At 31.9% G+C, this 23,359-nt stretch overlaps 2 protein-coding genes across 2 annotated transcripts; one reads left to right on the top strand and one right to left on the bottom strand.

Annotated features, from left to right (window-relative positions):
* Positions 1-2,465: 2,465 nt before the first annotated feature.
* On the bottom strand, positions 2,466-6,553 carry LOC123922824 (putative serine/threonine-protein kinase). Its single transcript, XM_045975509.1, has 6 exons — positions 6,333-6,553; positions 6,101-6,219; positions 5,260-5,476; positions 4,345-4,582; positions 4,097-4,244; positions 2,466-3,209 (listed from the first exon to the last, which is right to left on the bottom strand). Exons 1-6 carry the CDS (start codon positions 6,385-6,387, stop codon positions 2,871-2,873), a joined length of 1,116 nt encoding a protein of 371 aa, XP_045831465.1. The 5' UTR covers positions 6,388-6,553; the 3' UTR covers positions 2,466-2,870.
* Positions 6,554-18,943: 12,390 nt separating this feature from the next.
* On the top strand, positions 18,944-22,827 carry LOC123922831 (probable E3 ubiquitin-protein ligase LOG2). The gene is made up of 3 exons (XM_045975511.1): positions 18,944-19,740; positions 21,262-21,766; positions 22,432-22,827. Exons 1-3 carry the CDS (start codon positions 19,328-19,330, stop codon positions 22,555-22,557), a joined length of 1,044 nt encoding a protein of 347 aa, XP_045831467.1. The 5' UTR covers positions 18,944-19,327; the 3' UTR covers positions 22,558-22,827.
* The last annotated feature ends 532 nt before the right edge of the window (positions 22,828-23,359 follow it).

The following is a 23,359-nucleotide window of genomic DNA, read 5'->3' on the forward strand; positions in this document are numbered from 1 at the left end:
ATAGATAATCAACGAGAAGTCACTGCAATGCCTACTAAATAGTATATTCCAGTAAACTATAAATCAGGGTAGAGTAACAAATAAGTACATGATCGCCCAAATATATACAAAGCCACCGAAACTTTATTTTACCAGATTCAAACGAATAATTTAAGCAATTCAAATAAATCAAACTCTGATACCACTTGTTGGAATTAATTTATAATTAATCATATAAAACATGCTCAACAATAAAGATTAAATCCATAATCTTACTTTAGTGCGGAAGCCAAATAAACATATGAGCATGTATATAAAACAGGATCTACGACATGTTGATTTATCAAGGATCATAGGAATACCTGGATAGATGAATCCACTTGATGAACTGACCTGAAACAGAATCGGATGACGAACACCCGTTGCCTTGTGGTTCTTCCTCAACCAGGACTCCTTATGCCTTTATGACTCTTCAGATGGGGGTAAGAGTCGATATGCGGTGTGTCCGGTATATTGGGGACCATAGCCTATATATAGTGTGATGGCCAATTAGGGTTCCCATTATTTCGAAATGGGTCATCCTGGCATCCACTCATATTGAGCTCATATCCAAATAATTAATTAATTAATTCTAAATAGAAATCTAATTAGCCTTATAATTTTATTTAATCACTTAATCAATTAAGGCTCCTAATTGATAAATAGCTAATATAATTATATAAAGATATTTGTCCACATAATATTATTAGAATATCATAAAATATTCCAACATCGGTCACTCAGACCAACTATTTAAATCTGCCAATAAATTGAGGTATTCTTGTAATATGAGAAAGTTTAACTCGATCCAACTTATTTCCACTCTAACGGTCAGGCACGCTCAAGACTGCTGCTGTTTGATATCGATAGTAAATAAAAAAAAATTCAATGAATCTTTTAAACATAAAATATTGAGCTAAACAGTTTTCAAACTGTGACTACACAAATTCCTTTAATGGTGTGAAAATGGTTTGATTCCTAAGACAAAATCGTAATGAAATTCAAAGTTGCGTTGTTTTTGTTACAATATTTTTAAGATACATTTTATTTTTCTAAAGAAATAAAGGATCGAATAACATAACTTCAACCATATAGTTTTTTATTTCAAAATTGCTTTTGAGACCCAACAAATTGACGGCAGTTTTATAAAAAATTAAACTTTTTGTTGTTTTTCACTGAACCATTCAAAGTTGCTTTAAGTACAAGTTATTTAAAAAATAGTAAAATAATCTTTTATCTATCAAATACTATCAGCCAAAAAATTAACACTTTAAAGTTTTGTCATATGTTATTTATTTTGTCCAATACTTATTACTTACTATTTTTTAAATCAAACAAACACTTAAAATAAATTCTTATGTAGAAAATTATTAATAAGAGGGACATTGCTGTGGGAATAGATCAGGCCGACCTACTTGGGCATATGGCCTAGCCTACATAGGTTTAGGCCAGGTCAGCCTATTTCTATAAATAGAGCAGAACAATGTTTTTTTGTAAACCTATTTAGCTAAAAAGGTTAGACCGCAGACCATTAAAAAAGTCTTTAAGGCCTATACTAGGCCGACCTATTTAAGTTAATATGAATAATGTTTTTATTACGATTATTATTTATATATTAAAATTTGTTGTTTGATTAAAATATAAATCTATTAACTTTTTTGCAGTAGTTTAAGTTTATTAATCTACATTAGTTTTTAACGTATATAAATGTATCATTATAAACTAGAATTGAAATATGATGACATATATAGTCAAATTCTCTGAAATATCATGTTAAATATCAAAAGGAACATTGGTTTATTAGTTCATTATTATATTTAAAAATAAGTATAATTATTTATTTAAATATATTCATGTGAAATAGACTTTTAAATAGACTAACATACCACATCAGACTTTCAAAAGGTCAGGCTCAGGCCTAAAAATTAAGTCTATGATAGGTCACATGTCAGACTCGAACTTTCGATTTTTTGACAGGCTTGACAAAGCCTAGCTCGGCCTAGCCTATTTCACCTCTTGCACTATATAAGTTCCAATGAGCATAACTTAGTTGGTAGGAACTTTGCACTATATGTGAAGAAGCCGTGGTTTGAATTTTCGGACACTCTATTTATTCATTTTTTTAAGGTAAATTTTTTAGCTACCAAACTATTTGAAAAAAAATAATATGAAAGAAAATAATATGAATAGAAACATGTAAAATAAAAAATACTGAAAACCAGTAAAATAACTTATTTTTGTGAATTTTTTTTACTCTCAACCAACACTGATTAGTACTGTAATTGAAGAAGAAACATGTTGGCCACACTATATATCAGTGACAAGGATAGCATAATCAAAATGAAAAACATTATCTACAACAAAATGAATTGTTTATTGCAAAAGAATTCAGGGTGACAATTCTTTTGTCTGTCATGTCTTTTCCACAATAAATGGCTTTATTCAAGTTCAACTAACTTGAAAAATTGATTAAAAAAATTACAGGCTCTAAATTCTTCATCAATATCCAATGTCAACTAGAGATATTGAAAATTGCATGTCCCTCCACTTGCCAATGCAAGTCAGAAAAAATAATTCTTAGTACATAGGAAGCAATTCCACACAAAAATTTAAACTGAAAACAATTCTACCAATCCTAAGAACAAAAAATGATTATGAACATTTCAATTTAATAAATCTCTTAAGCGCTATTGCTATCTATACATGGTGACTAATTTGACACCAACCTATTCCTAAACTAGTAAAAAACCCGTGCAAAATTACACGAAGGTGAAAAAAAAAATCATATGTAGCAAAATATATATATTTATATATATATTTTAAATAGAATATGTCTGATTTATTGATCTAAATCAACGAGCGAGATTTTTAACACTCCAAACGGAGCTTGCAAAGCTTGTTCCTGAAGAACTAGATCCTTGCGGCGAGTCTGTTGTCATGTGTTGTTTTATTCTGATGTTTCTGAGATCAGCAACAAATCCTGGTTTTGAAATGTGAACATCCTTCATAGTATCAATATTGTTGGTCAATATTTCTACAACCTCTGACATTCGTGGTCTAAGTTTTGCAGTTTCTTGCACGCAAAGTAATCCAACTTTGAGGAATTTTATGGCTTCTTCTGCTGAATAGTTTGTATTAAGCACAGCATCCACTATTCTTAATAGATCATTGGCCTCATAAGCTGCCCAAGCCTGCATACACACAAGCTCACATTTAATCACTTTGACCAACTTTTTACATACCATCACAAACAAGGGAACACCTTTTGGTTTTAACTCTTTCGTTGACAATTCAGTGCATTAAATTGAAATTCGCATAGAAGAAATTGACAATATAAGTATACATGAAATTGAAATCCAAAATGTCTGCTGTGACTGACCAAATGCAAGCACGCAGTCAGAAAATCCGTGACTGTCCAAATCTCAAGTAGATTTTGATTTTCTTTAAAAACTAAAATTAATGATCTTGAAATTTGGACGTCACAGATTTCATGACCGCACGGTCACAGACAATCTGGATTCATAAAATTGTTGGTTGACATAATTATAAAACCAATAAATTTTAAAATAATTTTTAAAATCGAAGTCTTAAAATCAAGTTTGTAAAAGTATGCATTGCTGCAGTTAAGTTCGTTAGTTTAAGATCAGACAATGTAAATTTTAAGCTTGAATTCTGCATGCAATTTATCAAATTTTAAATGTAAGCGGAATTCAACGGTTGGGATAATTAGTTGCAGCAAATGCATGTTTTGTCTAATATAGAAGATATTGGTGGACTTGGATTACACGCTGTAACTGTGTGCCGCAGTAGTTGATTTTAACCGTACGATCTTAATTTAATGGTGGATATTATTTGGTTATAATTTAGTGAAGCTGCAATGTCAGCCGCCCAATCTCAAATCAACAGTTGAGATTAATTAATGCGTGAAACTGCAGGCATTTTTAACTGCAACGGATCCAGATGGTGGACTTGGATTACACACGCTGTAGTGATCATTCACTATTTTTTTTCCACAAAATTCCTATAGGCTATAGCTTTGCTACAAAGTAAAATAACCTTATGATTCTAATTTTCATACCTTTTCTACAATGAAACGTTCAATATCTGTATAAGCATCAACAACAGCCAAGCCAGTAACAATTTGTAAAAGCAATACTCCAAAGCTATAAACATCTGATTTTCTTCTTAGTTGTCCTGAACTAGCATATTCTGGAGCCAAATAACCCCTGTAAATATTTTAATAAGAAAAAGTACCATAAGTCAATGAATAAAAATGATTGAAATTATTAATCATTGTATAGTTTTTCTTAATGTGTTCACACTTACAATGTCCCCGCAACTTTAGTGCTAATGTAAGATGTTTCATCTCTCATTAATTTGGCCAAACCAAAATCGGAAACTTTTGGTGTAAAATTTCTGTCAATGAGTATATTTTTGGCTTTGATGTCTCTGTGTACTATATGAGGCTTCAACTCCTCATGGAGATAGGAAACTCCAGAAGCCACACCTATTGATATATTCCTCCTTGCTTCCCAACTGAATCTCATCCTTCTATCCTCAGAACCTGTCAATCATAAGCCACAATAACGGAAATTGTTTATTTCTAGGTGAGTTTATTGTGGATGTTATATATATAACTCATTTAGATAATGTTCCAAACTCAAGTATGCTAAACCGCTTTTCTGAGGTATTGCCTATTTTGGGTCTTGCGTAAGTTTTTTTCACGGTTTTTTCCTTAGTTAAAAGGCCTCTCCGTAGATTCAGAAAAGCAGTGTAGTGGACTTGGTGTAGTGTTTTTATCATTGTTTTAAAAACCGAACCGGACAGGTCAACCAAATGAACCTTTACTATGACTCAGCCACAATCGACCTTTGCTATGGTTCAGTCACTTTGACAGTTCTGTTGTAGTTTTGTGCCGCTTCAAGCAATTTAAAACAGTTGAGACATGACTCATAGGTCTAGAACAATGTCGGTTCGATTTTTAAAACATGGGTTTCTACCGGTGGCGGAGTCAATAAATTTATAAAGTCTGGACAAAATCTCAGTTTTGCACTGAAAAATCTCAGTTTTGTCCTAAAATATCCCTTAAACTACCAAATTTTTTTACCAGAGCTTGGGAAAGTGCCCAGGCGGTGGATCCGCCACTGGTTTCTACCATCAATTGTTGCAAAATGCAAACAGTTGTTTGGAAAATCTAGAAGCATAAAAGTATAAATAGAATGAGAAGTTAAAATGAATTACCTAAGAAAGTGTGATGGAGGCTATTGTTTTCCATGTAATCATAGACTAAATATCTTTTTGCCCCTTCAACACAACACCCTTTAAGGCTAACAAGATTTTGGTGCTTTATATTTGCTAGTGTAGCCAATTCTGCAACAAATTCCCTCTCTCCTCGCATCGATTCAATCTCAATAGAAAGCACTTTCACTGCCACAGAAGATCCATCCACGAGCCTCCCCTTTAAAATTCAAGTCAACCACAATCAGTTTTTCCATCAAATAATCATAACTACTAATAAGCTAATTTTCATAATTTAATTACAATAATAACTAATTGCATTCTGTAGTTCATTTCAATGCCACCACATAGTCTCAATTCTCAAATTAAAATTACTTTGGCCCAATAGTACAACTCATGGTAAAAAATTGCAACGACATTTGAAGTGTAGGGGCACATATTTTTTTTTTTTTTTTGCCTTTTACCACAAATTTAATCTGGTTCGGGAGTCAGTTCTGACATCAAGTGGTTTTAGCCTCCTCCCGATAGCGGTTGTGGGGATCGAATTGTGGTCCTCCCTACTAAGTTTAGGTCAATCACCACTGAACCAACTAAGTAGGGGCACATATTTGAACCCGCAATTTCTCACCTTTCCACACATAATGTGAGCGATTCTCATCACCAAACTATTTTTTTGGCTTTCACCGACAGTTTAATCTGGTTCGGGGTCAGTTCTGTCATCAAGTTGGTCACCAGACTATTTGAACAAAAAAACACATCGACTCGTAATACCCATTTTCTTTGGTACTAGACTCTTAAAAATAAAATAAAAATCATGATTAAATAAAATGTAAATAAATATTACCTTATAAACAGAGCCAAATCCACCTTCTCCAATCTTGTTACCAAAATTACCAGTAGCTAATTTCAATTGATGATAAGTAAATACACGAAAGCTTCCATCATTCTCTGCCTCGGGGTAATCTGCATATATAAACTAAACAGATCAAAACATGATGAACAAAAACCGAAGAATTGAAAGGAACAAGACAGAGTTTGAGTCTTTAATTAAGGTATATATTATATATTATAGATACCGTTTTTGTTGTTGTTATTTTGAGAAGAGAAACAAGAAAAAATTGAGAACTTCATAGCTAAAGAACAGAAAAGTATGGTTGGTTATTGAATTTGGGTGTATATATGGGAAAAGTGTGAGTGTGAAGAGAATGACATGTTTGAAGGAACAGGGTAGAAGAAACAATACACGTTTGGTCTAGCAAAGTAAGCTCTAAATATTAATTATCCTTTGACAAATTCTTATAGGAATTCTTGTTGTTAATTTCTTCTTCTTTTTTAACCAAGTCATATTTGACGACGGATTAATTTTGGGAGTATACAAGTTGAGGTTAGAAAAGGACAAGACTAGAGTAGACAAAATCTATGTACCAAAAAAAAAAACAAAAGAGTAGACAAAATCCATTAAGTCAAAAAATAAAAAAAGACAAAATCTTGTCTATAAGAAAAATAATATTAAGATTATTTTGTTATATAATAACCGTCGCATTTAAAAATAAAATTATTTTAATAGTAGTAAAGATTAAACTCTCACCGCATGATGAATAAATGTTAGATGATTGAAACTGGTTTTTTGAAGACATTTTATATATATTTATAGAGTTTAATTGTTGTGCACTGTTGGTGTAATTTTTTTTTACACATACATCTAATGACGCGTTGCCACATCATTTAATGAATGTGATATATCATGTGTTTTTAATTACCATAGATGATGTGTCGGTATGTTATTGGACGCATGTGCAAAATAACTTTACATCGACGGTGTATATAAATTAAATTCATATTGATATAGGTTAAATGTATTCAAAGGTCTTATAGATCTTTAATTTTGTACCTTATTTCACGAGATTATCTTTATGGTTATCTCACGTTTACAAACGGTTAATTATGACGAATTTGACGCATAATCTGATGTAAATTATGAGACCTAGAATATTAAGACCTAATTGAAAGGGAATTTAATTTATATGCACTGTCAGTGACGTGTAAAGTTATTTTACACATGCGTTTAATTATATACCAACACATCATGTATGATTTTTAAAAACACATGATGAGTCACATTAATTAAATGACGTGACAACGCATCATTAGATGTATGTGTAAGAAATCTTTACACTGACAGTGCACAACAATTAAACTCATTGAAAGGGAGGATAAATAAAAGATGAACAACGGTACAAGAAGTTAGAAATTTAAATGAACAATTTGTTTGCTAAAAATCTTAAATTACATATTTATCATCTAAAACACTTAAATAACTTAACTATTATAAATAAACGTGAAACTAAAAAATCTATGAATGCATTTGACCATTTATATATGATAAACTTCTAATAGATTATCGAAAATGAATGAACTTTATATGTAAATAAAATCTCCACTTTTTAAAAAGTGTTACTTTTGTGAGGTGGGATAGTTAAGGGTTAAGAAGCTTGAAAGACCAAGTTTTTGAGTTTGCCTAAGAAGAAAAAACTAATCTAAGTACTACCTCCGTTCCTAATTATAAGATCTTGTTTGATAAAAATAAAATATTCATTTATCTTGTTTTGACCGTATTTTTTTAATAATATATAAATGTAAATATTAGCATATAAGATCTTGTTCAATTTGTTTTGATGAAAATATTAGCATATAAGATCTTGCTCAATTTATTTTGATGAGTATTTTCAAAATATTAAATTTTTATAATTTTTGTTAATAAACAATTAAAAATATTAATAATCAAAATTGTGATTAAAGATTTTTACATATATTTTGAAACGGTGTGAGTCGGATAATATACTAACAATTTATCGTTAAACAAAATTGCTATTTTCATAGATGTGTCACATCCCAACTACCTATTTTCTTTACCACCAATAATTATATAGGTTAAAAATGACTTTTATTATGGTGATTAATTATGACAAGATGGTATTAATTAAGTGATAAAGTTGACAAAAAAATTAATGTGAGTTTAATGAATATTTTTTTTTGACAAGAGTTTAATGGAAATTTGAAAATTTATTTTTATAATGGTTGGGTGTAACTAGTGGATTCTAAGATGAGGGAGCAACCAAGCCCTTCACCGATGTACAACGTCATTTCATCATTGGATTAAATGGTCCATTTTTTCATTACCACACTGGATCTTATAGTTTTTTTTTTTATAAAAATAAATAAATAATCAAATAAAATCTTATATATCCTCCCTGTAACACTACAAATTCTTTCTCTCCACCCAAATTCTTTCTTCCTCACCGGTGTTTAATGTCTCTTTAATAATTAGGGTTTTTTTATCTATAAAAAATTGAATTCCTTGCATTATTAACATTGTTTATTTGAACAAAAATGGTAGAACAAAATTCTTCCAAAACTAAAGTAACGCTTTCCATGAATTTGGATTGGAAATATTAAAAAATAAACACAACTGCACAAAAGAATTGGATCTTTCGGCAATGAAGATTGGACATTTATTTATGATGAATTATTAGACTTTAGACTTGGTGTTGTGGTTGTATATTGAAAAGGATATGAGAGAAGGTTCAACAAAACGAGTTTCTATGTGAGAAAAAAAATTGGTTTTGAATTTTCTATGTGTCTATCAACGTTCAAGCAAATATCAGATAAACAAGTTTTGTTGGGAAATTCCTAAAAACCCAGATTCCGATTTCAATATTAAAGAAAACTAAATATATCCATACAAGTCAAAACAAAAAAAAAAACGTCCTTAGTGGAGATCAAATTGAAATAGAAATTGCATAATGTTTATATTCACTTGTAATCAATGTATGGAAGACACATTAATGAGAAATACCCATTTTCAATTGCAAAGGCTGTCAAATCCGATGGAGAAGAAAGAGTGTGGATGCAAGATTCAGTGCGGCAGTGAATAATATAATCATGGGGGCTTTTTTAATCTAATGGTCAAAATTGGTGGTACACCGGTGAAGGACTTAATTGAACTCTCACCCTAAAATCCACCGGGTGTAACTACTACTAACAACGTTCACATTCTTTTTTATTTTATTATTATTATTACTAGCGGGCCAGACAGGCGCGTTCCGCGCCTGCCTGTGTCTAACTTATGTTCAAAAAAATGTTTTATGTTATGATGAATTTGTTAATAAAATATTTTTATTGCTAGAAAAATAAGGATATTGTTGGTATTATGAAAAATCGACACCAAAAATATTTGTATTATCTTTTTATATAGTATAGATGTAGTATTAAGTTGGTAATCATTCATATATAGGCAACCCATTTGCCACTTATTCACATTTTTATGATTTGAATATATTTTTTATTTTTTTTAAAATTGATTAGTTGTTGTGAAACTAAGTCAAGGGTAAAATAGGTATATTAAAAAGTCCATCCCAAACTCACTTATCCTTTTTATATATTGTTATAGATTATCTACCTACGATCTATATTGCACATCTTTTAAGTTATTTTGTTTTTTTAAAAGAAATGTTGTCTTTCCAAACTTATTTTAATAGATATCAACCTAATCTCCAAATTAATTTCTCTCCTAAATAACATAGCCTTGCAAACTCTAGACCGTCAAAAATATTATATGATAATGGTGACATCAACATAACGTGTAATTATTATCCGATTGGATGACACAAATTTAGATAAGATAACGTTGTTTAGCACTCACATCAACATAATCCGTAATCACAGTTTGATTTGGGTGACAAAATTTAAGATGAGACTAAAATGTAGATATGATAATGCTGACCTTAGTGTTTTTGTCGACATAATTCATAATATAATATATGATTGAGTGATTAAAATATAGAAGAGGGAGGGGATATGGCCATGTTTTGTCCGAGTTAGAATCCTCTTCATTTGTTTTCTCCATTGTCTCTTTTCATTACTATAGTTTTGAAGAATTTTATATATATTAAATAATTGGACCCACCAAATATCACATCATTACATTTATATTTTCAAAACTTTAATAATGAAATAAATAGAGAAAACAAAGAATGGAGAGAATCTCAACTTGTCTTGTCCACCTTTGGTTTTGCTCTCGTACCCAAAAAAAAGTATCTTAATTATATCATTATCATTATATAATAAAGGGACTTTATTGTGAAAAATATAAAACATCATGTTAAGTCGTGCCTGAACACAACTAAGAGTAAAAAGAGCGTATTTAAAGAACTAGAAATAAGTATAAAAAAAAATTATAAATAAAGATAAATGTGTTGTGATAGCCATATAAACATGGTCAACAATGACATATATGTTGGGAATAACATGTATAGAGAAAATAAAAGAATGCAAGCACAATACAAGAATATAACGTGGAAACTCCAAAATCGGAGAAAAAACCACGGTCGTTGTCAAAACCGACAACAAGAGAATATCACTATGTGAAAATTGTTACAACACATAGACTTCACTCTCAAACACCCCATGACCCCAATACACACTCACACTCTCCAAAGCAAATACCTAACTACATCTCACAACACTCTAATAAAAGAGTACAAGAGAAAAACAAAAAAAAAAGTCAGATATAAGCTTAAAGTGCTAGTGACTGGTGTAATTATAAACAAAGAACTTAAGTTCATTATATAGCCTTGATTTCTCCACTGCTTCATCATTCTAAGCGATGTGAGACTTCTTCAATATAATTTCTTTGACTTTTTTTTTCTTCTTCTTTCATTAGCAATGTGGGACTTACATTGCAATCAACCCCAACAATCTTCACCTTGATTGTAATGGTCTTCAATCTTCATTGTCTACACCGACAATCATTGTCTTCCGCTCCATTGTCTATACCAACAATTATTGTCTTCACCGACAATCATAATTCTCATTGTCTATACCGACAATCATTGTCGTCACCGACAATCATTGTCTTCACCGACAATCATAATTCTCATTGTCTATACCAACAAATTAAATTATCATACTCCACCATAAAGAGTACACTCCACTTGGAACTAAACCATCCTAAGAATTTTCCTCACTTGAAACTAAACCATCCCAAGATTTTTTTTCACTTGGAACCAAGCCATCCCGAGAATTTCATCTCGAAACCTCGCTGAAAATTTATGGTGCAACTTCCATGTTGGCTTTTTCCGGAAGTTCATCAGCCATCAAGATAACCGCGTATCTTGCATCAATGCCAACCAATGCCCGCACGCTATCATCACACACCTTGCATCCATGTCAACTGATGCCAATGTGTCACTTGAACAACTTCAAACATCTATGAAATCACCTCAGGCCATTGTTAGGGTCCAACAATTCCAATTTAGTTACACCACCTAGTAAATCTTATTTCACTAGTCCAACTAAACTCATGTCACTAACAAGTACCCACCCGAAGATCCACAACTTAACCAAAACATGAGAATTACCACTAGTAACAGATGCATAACCAATAATAGTAGAAATATCTAACAAGTATCTACCTACTATCTATGCATCAAAGTTCAAGAAAATACCTCGCATTATGTTAAAAGAAACTCACCCATACCTTGAACCTTACAAGCTTTCCGTCACCAAGATGAACAACTCCACCTTCAACTAGCTCTAGGGATACAAAAGTATTTCTTCTTCATTATATAGCCTTGATTTTCCCACTGCTTCATCATTCTAAGCGATGTGGGACTTCTTCAATATAATTTCTTTGACCTTTTTTTTTTCTTCTTTCATTAGCAATGTGGGACTTACATTGCAATCAACCCCAACAATATAGTGCCACATCATAAAAATTAAAAACCAAATAAAAAGGAGACCCAATATTTTATTTTTTAAAATAGAGAAATCAAAATTATGGAAAATAAAATGAGGAGACTAAAATTGAGGATTTTGGAAAATAATGCCCTACACAAACAAAAACACATTCAAATTAGACAAAAATATGTAATTTGAAATCCAAAATCAGTAATTAATAAAAGGATTTCAAAAGAATCATACAAAGGAGGGGATAAACTAAGGAAATTATATCTGTTTATACCTCTCCAAGTGAACGTGGACTTTTGAACTCCTCTTGCTTCCCTTTAATCTTAGCAAAAAGACTCATTGCATTATTACTGGTAAGCTATGTCATCTGCTCCAAACACAACCTATAAGGAAAAATACAATGAGTAAATGCATTGTGTTAATTCACTAAAATTCTAGGCTTCATATTCACACCATTTAGGAATAATGTATCAGTTCCATGAAATACTTTCAAACTGTATCCTTACAGCTTGAAGTTATAAGCTTCAAATGCTTCCAAATTCTAAGCTTCAAACTCTATCCTAATAGCTTTCTTGAAAAGGGAAAAAGAAGTCCATGAAATTTCAAGCTATTTTATTTAAAAGTTCACCCTTATATATTACTCAAGCATATAGAAAAGTGGAAAAAAAAAAAGAGACTGAGAAAACATGGACATAAAGGAGATTTGTCCAATAGAATACTTCGATAGATGTAAAATATGTCATCCAAACCAAATAGATATAATGCATCAACAACCACTTCACAAAAAATTCACAGTTCAAACTATTCAACAGTACCAAAATAGTGGAGACATTTTACCAATTATTCAACAACTTTAAAACTCTTCCTTATATAAGTTTATTGAAAGGGAGAAATCCCCTTTGAAATCAGGAGTATAAAATCCATCTGATGCAGCCACTCCACCAAAAGTTTGAGCAGACTTTGCTCCATAACCCTACCCCAAATATCATACAAAATATACTCATATCAAATTTCCAAACCCATGAATCAAAAACGATAAAAAGAGTAGAAAAAAAAATTCAAACAAAGCAAAGTAAAAATGTAATCTTTAATCAAAAAAATCGAAACAGTACCGTAAAGCTACAAAATTTAACAAAGAAACAAATCAATAATTATTTGGTAAGAGTAGTATGCAGCTAATTAGTGATAGCTATGGTTCTAATTACATAGAAACAAATCCTTACCTCTGTGTCAGAAGCTGCCGCCGAACTACCTCATATTTAGCAAGTTTTTGAGTACAATTGACATGAGGAACCTGTTGTAACAACAAACAAACACATCTTAGTTAATCAATTAATTAAAAATATAATCCAAACCCAAAAGATAACCTCATATTAAAATAAAAACCATGCATGACAGTTATGAGAAGAAGGAACAATATCTTCATGTTTTTGGCCAGTGAAGATGTGAATACCAACAAAGCAACACTCAACATATCCATGTTTTCCAGATTTTAAGTTGAAACTTCAACCACCTGTGTCCAACACAAACAAACAAAACCCACAAAACATACATCATTAAAAATCAAAGCTTTAACTTTGTTTTGCACAAAATAACACAAAATTCATATGGGGTTTGATTAATCCGAACCAATTGATAAAAATTCAATTTTATCACTGGAATTTTTTCTACAAAAATTAAAATAAAATAAAAAATGAAAAACAGTATGAAAGAGAGATGAGATTATTCTAGGTACCTGATTGACATCCAAAGATCCAATTTCAGGGAAGATTTCAAACATGCAAGATCAAAATTTGAGGAATTGAACCCACCTGAGAGGAAGAAGAAATGAAGAAATCAAAATCAGTGAGAAGTAATGCAAGTAGCTTATGAAATCGGTGAGAAGAAAAAAGAATGAAATCGAAAGATTACCAGAGAGGCTTTTGAAATCGAAAGAATGAAATCGGCGAGGATGCTTCACTGAGTGAGAGGCGCGGCGGAATAAAGGAGGCGGACAATTTCGAGTGATTTGTAGGTGTGATGGTGGTGGATGTGGCGTTGAAGGACGAGATGGTGTGGTGGCTCGCCGGAGTATGGGATTCGCGATAGATAGCCGCCGGAATCCGGGGACGAGACGGTGGTGTTCTTGTTGTTCTTCATGAAGAGGCGAGAGAGACTGCGTACCAGAGAGAGAAAAGATAGAGAGAGAGAGATAGAGAGAGAGAGAGAGAGAGAGAGAGAGAGAGAGAGAGGGAGAGAGAGAGAGAGAGAGAGAAAGTTGAGAAATGAAAAAGTTTTGAGAAAAAGCAGCTCCTAATGTAGGTTTTATTATGCTGGTGTCAAACTCATTGTTTGGGTAAACCATCAAACAGCCAATTGTTTTCATTAACCAGGAAATTGAGCACCAATGCATGTGTTTCTAGTTTGCCATTTGTCACCTCATCATTCAAATATGTCAAGTGCTAATTGGATTATCTATGATGATCTAAGCAACACATTGGATGCACAAGACTTTCCATCTAGACATTTGGAACATCATCATTGGATAGAAATTGGCAGCACATGAGTGGACGAAATTGGCAAAGGATGATTGGACAATATGCATGGTTGTTGATCACCAATTGGGCAAATCAATTAGGGTTTCATTAGGGTTTACAAAGTTGGTTCCAAACTCCACCAACCTTTAGTATAATAGGATAGGATAGGATAGGATAGGATAGGATAGGATAGGATAGGATAGGATAGGATAGGATAGGATATGATAGGATAGGATAGGATAGGATAGGATTTATCCCTAATACAGGAGATACAAAAGAAAATTGAGCCTATATTAACAAATTAGGGATACACAGTTAGCTAGGGGTGTGCAAAAAATTTGGTTATCCTTAACCAAATTACTAACCAACCCATATCCAATTTTAGTTTGCAAAATCCATTTAAAAAAAAAAAACCACACCACTCCAATAAAAAAACACCAATTATAAACAATAACCACATTTTGTAATTTGGTTTGGAATTGGTTTGAAAATTTAGGCCCAATAGCTAATTCAGGCCCAATCTTCAATTTTTTAAAATTCTTTATTATATAATAAAATAATTCATTAAAAGAGGGGTGGAGGACCGGTGGTCAACCGGTGGTCAACGCCGGCACGACGGCGGACGGCGGTTTCCGGCGGACCTCCGGTGACTTTCACGGCGGTCGGTGGTGGTGCTCCGGCAGCCGGCCACCACCAACCACCCATACTATTTTATTATTATTTTATTTTAAAAATCAGATTTTTAATAATTATTTTATAAATAATTAAAAAATAAGTTTTTAATGTTTTTAATTTTTAAAAATAATTAAAAAATTCAGTTTTTTTTTTAAATAATTAAAAAATCAGTTTTTAATGTTTTTAGTTTTTCAAAAATTTAGTATTTTAATTTTTTTTCCTATTTATTAGTTTTTTTTTGTATTTAAAAATCAGATTTTTTAATTTTAAAAATTACTCTTTTTTTAAATAATAAAAAATATTTTTAAAACAATATAAAAAACAAGTTTTCGGCTAAGTAAAAAATAATTTGGGTTTAAAAAAAATATTTTGTGGGTTGATTATAAACCAATTCAATCATAAAATTAATGAAAAATTATGTTTTTAAAATAATTAATAAATCTATTTTTTTTAATCAACTAAAAAAAATTAGTTTAAGTAAAAAACTTATTTAAAATTGGATCATGTGAATAACTTAAATTTTATTACAAACCGGTTATAAATTGGTTCGATCCGGTTAATAACCAAATCCAAATTAGTTTTAAAAAATAACCGGTTTGTTTTTTAAAATGGTTTTGGTTTAGAACCAAAACCATCAATTAGGTATGGTGTGGTTTCCAAACCATGCACGCCCATACAGTTAGCCATTACACCTTAATTGACTTAAGAAAAGGTTTTTGAGAATTTCAGAGGTAGAAGAATCATCATCATCATCATAGAATAAAAGTCAAGTCATTTTCAACGCAGAGAAAATATTTGCACATCATTTAAACAAGCGATTCATCAAAATTAAATTAGTATTGACTAACTATCCAAACGTACTGGTGTGTACCTTTTTTGACTATATTTTATTTTTATATGATCCAATTTTATGTTTTGTTTTATATTTCCATGTGACCCAAATTTTTCAACAAAACCCCTCTCAAGCTGAAACGATCCTATCGTTTTTTAAGTTCAAGAGATTACTGCTTCATCATCAATCATAATTTTGGAAGGGCAAACAATAGTTTATCATCGTAGTGAAGTCAAGGAAAAGAATGTATCAGCAACTTAAATTAGTTATGAGTACACGTTGAATCCTAATTTTTACAAACTTGTAATTTTTGCCTCTTAATTTTCATAATAGTTCTTTTGGTATCCTAACTTAAGTTTTTTTTTTTGTAAAAGGTTGATCTAACTAATTTTGATTAAGTCAACGCACACGTGGACAATGACTCACATGTTATATCAACATGTTTTGCAACGTGCACAATTACTCGCATGCCACGTCAAATTCTATGGCAAAACATGCTGACGTGACATGTGAGTCACAATCCATGTGTGCGTTAACTTGATCAAAATAAGTGGGATCAGTCTTTTGCAAAAGGATAAAGTTGGGGTGCCAAAAGTGCTATTATAAAAGTTAAGGGGCTAAAATCACAAATTTATGTAAATTAGAGGGCCAAAAGTACAATTTAACTTAAAATACATTAGAAAAAAAGTAATAATATATGACACATAATCTATTTATGTAAAATTGAACGAATGCGTAAAATTGATTTTTATTTTGCTGATCGTTTTTTTCTTGACCTCGACTTGGATTTTTTAGAATGTTAGTTAACAGAATTGATAATTAAGCAAAAAATATAAGCTTGTGGTGATTTTGGCCGCCAGTAAATTCCGTCTATCTCTTTTCTGACGTATTTGGCCGTCACAAAACTTACCAACGTTCAGTTTATTGGCGCTCTCGGACCGCCAATAACTGTTTTTAGAGTGTTTTTGGCCGCTAATAACTTGTCATTTTCTTGTAGTGAAAGCTTAACTATACTCTTATGTTTAGCACAAACAGAAGTATACATTAGCAATCAACCTTTTTCATTCTCCAAATTTAACAAAAATCACTTCTTCTTTTTGCATACCATTTTTTTTATATACTATGACATCTTCCATTCTCAAATATATTTTTCCATTAATATAAGATATTTTATTTTTAAATTAATATATCATCAAGGATCACATTTTATGTCTTCTTTATAGAAATTATGGCTAAAATTTTTGACTTCTTATTAACTTAACTATTTTCTATGCTAATCTTTATTTACTTTTATTGTTCATGATATTTTAGGGAATCAAAATTTAATGCAGTGTATGAAGCAACAATGTTCAAAATATCGATCTATGTTGATTGAGGGAATATGTTATGATATAACAAATATCTCGATTGTTAAGAACAACCATAAATTAAAACCATCTTCCTATGAATCTAGACTATTTTCTAAAACTATAATAACCGTGAAACCGATTAATGATTCGACTATTCCTTTTTATGTATTCAAATTTATATCGTATAATGATATTTTTAAAGTCATTCAAACTTAATTGGTTTTTTTTTCCGGGAATTATTATAGTTTTTTAAGGAGTTAATTTGCATATCTTTTGTCTATTTATTTGTTATGTTTTTTTTCCAGTTGTCATGATATATGTACGATGTTTCCACTAATGTTACGATGACTAATCTCCATCGAAAAATTTATGGGGCACACTAGGTATATTTTTCCCTCTCAACCAGTTTTTTTTTTTTTTCCATACACATTACGACCACCTACTTAAGGGGTTCAAGAAGCTTACACACCGTTGGTTTTTTTAAACTTTCTATTCTTGTGTTTGATATTCATCTCATCTATTATGTTTATTAAGATAATAGTTGTAAATTTAAAAACTTTGAAATTAATATACTTATATGTATGTATGTTTGTACAAAGTCTAACCCGAACAACGCGAGAGATCTATTTCACTAGTTTACTTTATATTGTATATTGGACAAATTGGATGAATTTTTTGACGAATGGATGATAGATTAATGGATATTTTATCCTCCCTAATTATTTTACTATATCTAATTTTATTCCCATTTCATCTTTATTCCATTAGCCAAACATATCATTATTATGGGTGAAACTTTATAGTATAAAGTTTTAAAAACCGGACCGGAGATCGAACCGGTGAGAGCTCCGATTCGTGGTTCAACCGGTTCAATCGGTTGAACCGCTATTAAACCGTTATTGGACCGAATAATTAAAAATAAATATAATGCTGAAGAATAAATAATAATTTTAGACTCAATAATTTGATTTTTTTTTACATAGTAAAAAAGAAAGTTAGTTCTCCATTATTTTATCAAGTTGTATTGACCCAAAAGCCCAATTATAAACTAAACCATATAATTGAAATATCTCTCATTCCTATTATTTTACTCATATCTGTTTCATTCCTTTCTTATGCATGACCATCAAGAAATAAAAAATTATTGTGTGACTACAACAGATCTATTCCTTAATTTCTCAAATTCATCCGTGTATTTTTTTCTTCTTCTTTTTCTTAAAACAAATAACAGTGACATTTTCATGTTTCTGTTTGGCACTTATGTTCCAGTGAAAAGAATAACTCTACCCTAGTTTGAAAATAGAATTTTTTTTTTTTGTTGAAATTCCAGTTTTTTTTTATTAGAAGAGAACCGGCCGGTTTTTCCGGTTTCCCGGTTCGCCGGTTTTTCCGGTATATACCGGTTTCAGACCGGTTCAAAGTGGGTTTATCCCGGTTTAATGGACTAGCGTTTCTGGTACTTGTTCCGGACCGGTGCTGTGTCCGGTTCACGGCCGAACCGGTCGAAACGGCCGGTCCGGTCCGGTCTTTATACATTATATTGGAAAAAATTAGGAAAATGACAAACCAAACAAAGAAAAAAATAAAGTGTATTTAAAAAAATCAATAAAAATAAAAATAATAAAGTGATGCACTTTAGCAAAACCTTCACATCCCACCCCTCATTCATCCATCCATCAATGGTGTGCTTCTAACTGGGTGGAGCTTTACGCAATCCCATTATACCTTCCATCTTCATCCTTTCATTTCTATCAATTATTATCATCCATCCTTAAATTCTATTATTTTTATTATTTTCGTTAAATTAAAATTATAGTATTCTCTAACACAAAACACACACACACCCTTTGAACCACCACAACAAAATCAATAACCCCTTTTTTAAACCCCAATTTTTCTCTATATTTCTTTTCAAGTTTCAATTTTTTTAACAACCCATTAAAATTTTCTTCATGGGTAATAGTGGTTCTAACAATCGTCGGAGACACGGTGGCGGTGGAGGTGGTCGCCGAGTTCATCCTCCGGTCACTCCTCCTCCACCTCCGCCACCGGAAGCTACGGCGAACCAATTTGTTTACCCTGCTGGTCCTACGCCGTATCAAAACTATCCGAATTACTATCCTCCGCCGGGATCTGTTCCGATGCCTTTGCCGGCACCGTATGACCACCATCACCGTGTTGCGATGGACCCAATGTGGGGCCGCTATCCAGCACCGCCACCTGCACCTTATGTGGAACATCGGAAAGCGGTTACTATAAAGAATGATGTTAACATCAAGAAGGAGACACTGAGGATTGAACCTGATGAGGAAAATCCTGGCCAATTTCTTGTTACTTTTACGTTTGATGCCACTGTTTCTGGAAGGTAAAAGTGTTTTTTTCCTTATTTGATTATGATGTAAGAAGTTAATTTATAATTAAGCACTTATTATGTGAGACTTATAATAAGCTACTTTGACAATGAAAGATATAAATAAAGTCAAACTGTTTTCATATAAGTTACAAGCTATTTTTGATAAGCTATTCTAGAGAATTTATAGAAATAAACTGAAAACAACTTATGAACATGTATAAGTTATTCTCATAAACTCTCCCAGACAGTTTCTCGAGTGCGCAAACTAGTAAATGAGATCAATGAAGTCAATACAAACAGACAATATGTAAAGGGGTGAATTCATATAAGTTACAAGCTATTTTTGATAAGCTATTCTAGAGAATTTATAGAAATAAACTGAAAACAACTTATGAACATGTATAAGTTATTCTCATAAACTCTCCCAGACAGTTTCTCGAGTGCGCAAACTAGTAAATGAGATCAATGAAGTCAATACAAACAGACAATATGTAAAGGGGTGAAGCTACTTACTCAATTTTATACTTCTAACCATGTTTATTAGTCTTATTGTTTTGTATTGATAAGCTTGTTCTTTTGAAGTTTTTATGACAACTCGTCTTTCTGGAATTTGGACTGTAATGAGAGCTTTCTTATAGTTGTCCATGTAGACTAATTTGGGTAAATATTTACTTATCGGCATAACATGTTATTTTTTTGGCTAGCTTAGGAAACTGGTGCATGACAGGTTTGCAAATAGCATTTCTCAAATGAAAAATAGAGCAGCTATGTTTTGCGTATATTTTGTGATTTACTGAATAAGTATATCTATGCGTCACTCGGGTTCAATTTCCTATAATAATATGGGGAGCCTGATTGAAAAGCAGAGTCTGTTGCTGCTAAAGATCGCATTTGCTTATAAGCACTATATTGTGTGTTTTTGAATTATTTTTTTGTCTGTTTTATATATTTTGGATTTCAATCCGATCAAACTCTAGACAATCTAACACCAAGTCAGCAACTGAAGTGACATCTATTGAGAATGTCCCTTGAGGTTACTGAGAGTGCCTTTTTAATTCTTTTACTTTTTAAGGGGTGAAAAGATTACTTAACTTATTTTGCGTGGACTGTTGGAGTTTAACAGTTTAACAAATGAAAGTGAAATTATTTGGTGCATGTAATCGAAAGTGAGATGGTTAACTGAGTTGTGAGAATAGTTGCCAATAATTCGTTAGTTGGTTTGAAATCCATGGTGGCTAATCTTGCTGGTAGGAAAATTGAAGTGTTGAAAATAGACATTGGTGACACTTCCGCTTACATCACGGCCAAGTTAGCATCAAGTAATATGAAAACTGGTTTCTGTGGCAAGATCTATGGATACATTATGTACCTGTTCATTACCAAGTCTCTATCCATGTTTTTCATGAGCAATTCCAATTTTTCCAAAACTGAAATTGAACACGAGTTTAATGCACATTTGAATATTTTTATTTTGTGGTATAGTTCTTTTATTTGTTTGATCTAAATGTTTGTTTCCTATTTTCTCCATAGCAGCATCACAGTACTTTTCTTTGCAAAAGAAGGTGATGGTTGTGTCCTTAACTCGACTAAGGAAAGCGCTCTTGCACCTGTTACTATAAATTTCCAGCAAGGTCTTGGCCAGAAGTTTAGACAACAATCTGGAACTGGTATCACTCTTTCAATGTTCGAGGAATCCGAGTTATTGAAAGTGGGCGACCTAGACGTCTATCCTGTAGCAGTTAAAGCAGATGCATCTTCCGGTGACGTGAAAGGAACAAATGAAACTCCAACATCTGGTAATAAAACAAATACAAACTCTCAGATAACTCAAGCAGTGTTTGAGAAGGAGAAAGGAGAATTCCGGGTGAAGGTTGTTAAGCAGATATTGTTGGTGAATGGAATGAGGTATGAGCTGCAGGAGATATATGGTATTGGAACTTCAGTAGAGAGTGACTTGGATGGGAATGACCCCGGAAAAGAGTGTGTTATCTGCTTATCAGAGCCTCGCGACACAACTGTCCTTCCTTGTCGCCACATGGTATTTACAGTTTCCTTTTGTGATTTAATTTTTTTTTTACTTGTTAACAGAATGATATTGATCTTAGACGGTGATATCACTAGTACTAATGCTAAATCATTGGGAAATGTCAAATGATATTGATGTTTGGTGCTGCCAAATTTTGTCAATGATTAGATCATTATAATTTCTTGTTATTTCTTGTTATCTCAACCCAAAAGTTACTCTGTCATGTGTTTGTGTCAAATCTATTTTTATGAGAACTTAATGATTGTGTCTAAGGTAATAGTATAAGCAATTTGAGCTTATCTATTGACACAAGCACTTGTGAAACTGTTTGGGACTTGGACAGCTTATGGAAACAATTTTATTACATGTTTATTAGCTTTTTCAACTTATTTCAATAAGCTCTCCACTCCAGTATAACTTAAATGTAAACAGTTTGAATTAATTTTATCTTTTATTTACATGATAAGTTTTTTATGCTATAAACACTTAATTAAGTTGTTTATCGAAACAAGGCGTAACCTATAAGCTGTTTTCATCTTCTATCTTGAAGTGCTTTTGAAAATAAGCCGAAACAAGCCATAAACTGTTTTTAAAAACTCTCCAAAACAGTGTCATGAGTTCTAAGGCTCATAGTCAGTGTTTGAATCCTTGTTGACACATTCTTGTCTTTTTTGCAGTGCATGTGTAGCGGATGTGCAAAGGTTTTAAGGTTCCAGACAAATAGATGTCCAATATGCAGACAACCAGTTGAGAGGCTGTTGGAGATCAAAGTTGGGCCTGAACCTGCCGAGTCCGAGGAGTGAAGAAGATAAACTGTTACTGACAACCCAAGCTTCCTGTACAGTCCAAATGTTATATTATAGTTAATGTATTTCACTTACTTTCTTCATGTTTTTCCAATAATAAAATAAAAATAGAAATATGAATATATATGCATGACATTCTGTTTGACATGGATTGGTTGTTGGCATTGCACCTGACTGTATAAGCAAATGCCTCCACTCCACCATGCTTGTTTAGTTTCGCTTCTTCTAACTTCTAAATGGCTTCAATGTAATTTAATGTGTTTCTCACCTTTTCCATTGCTGACATCTTCTACTATTGTTACTAGTATCAAACAAGTCTACTCGAATTTATGAAACTGATTTATGAAACTGAGCTTGAAGTGTTCAATTGACCGTTTGACCTTTAGTGGAATGGGTTTTATACCTTTAAGGCTAGATATGTTAACACATTTGTTATAGAAAAGCTGTATACATGTAGAATATTTGTAAAATAAAAGAAGGCAATGCTAAATAGTGCCTCTAAATAGTGCCTCAGGGACACTAGTTAAGAATTCAAATGTAGAAAAGCTGTATACATGTAGAGTATTGTGTAGTCAACACATGAAAAGTCTAAATTTTAATTTTTTTCAATGCATAACTTCTCTTTTATCTTCTCTTTTAGTTCCTTAACTAGTGCCCCGAGGCACTAGTTAGCAAGACCCATAAAAGAAATATCTATCAATTTTCATTAATATATAATTATAATGATCATAACTTACAAAAATAAATTATATTTGTGATCAAAATATTCATATTCGTGGCACATATCATATGTATCCGT

Source organism: Trifolium pratense, linkage group LG1, assembly GCF_020283565.1.
Source record: "Trifolium pratense cultivar HEN17-A07 linkage group LG1, ARS_RC_1.1, whole genome shotgun sequence".
Taxonomy (NCBI): domain Eukaryota; kingdom Viridiplantae; phylum Streptophyta; class Magnoliopsida; order Fabales; family Fabaceae; genus Trifolium; species Trifolium pratense.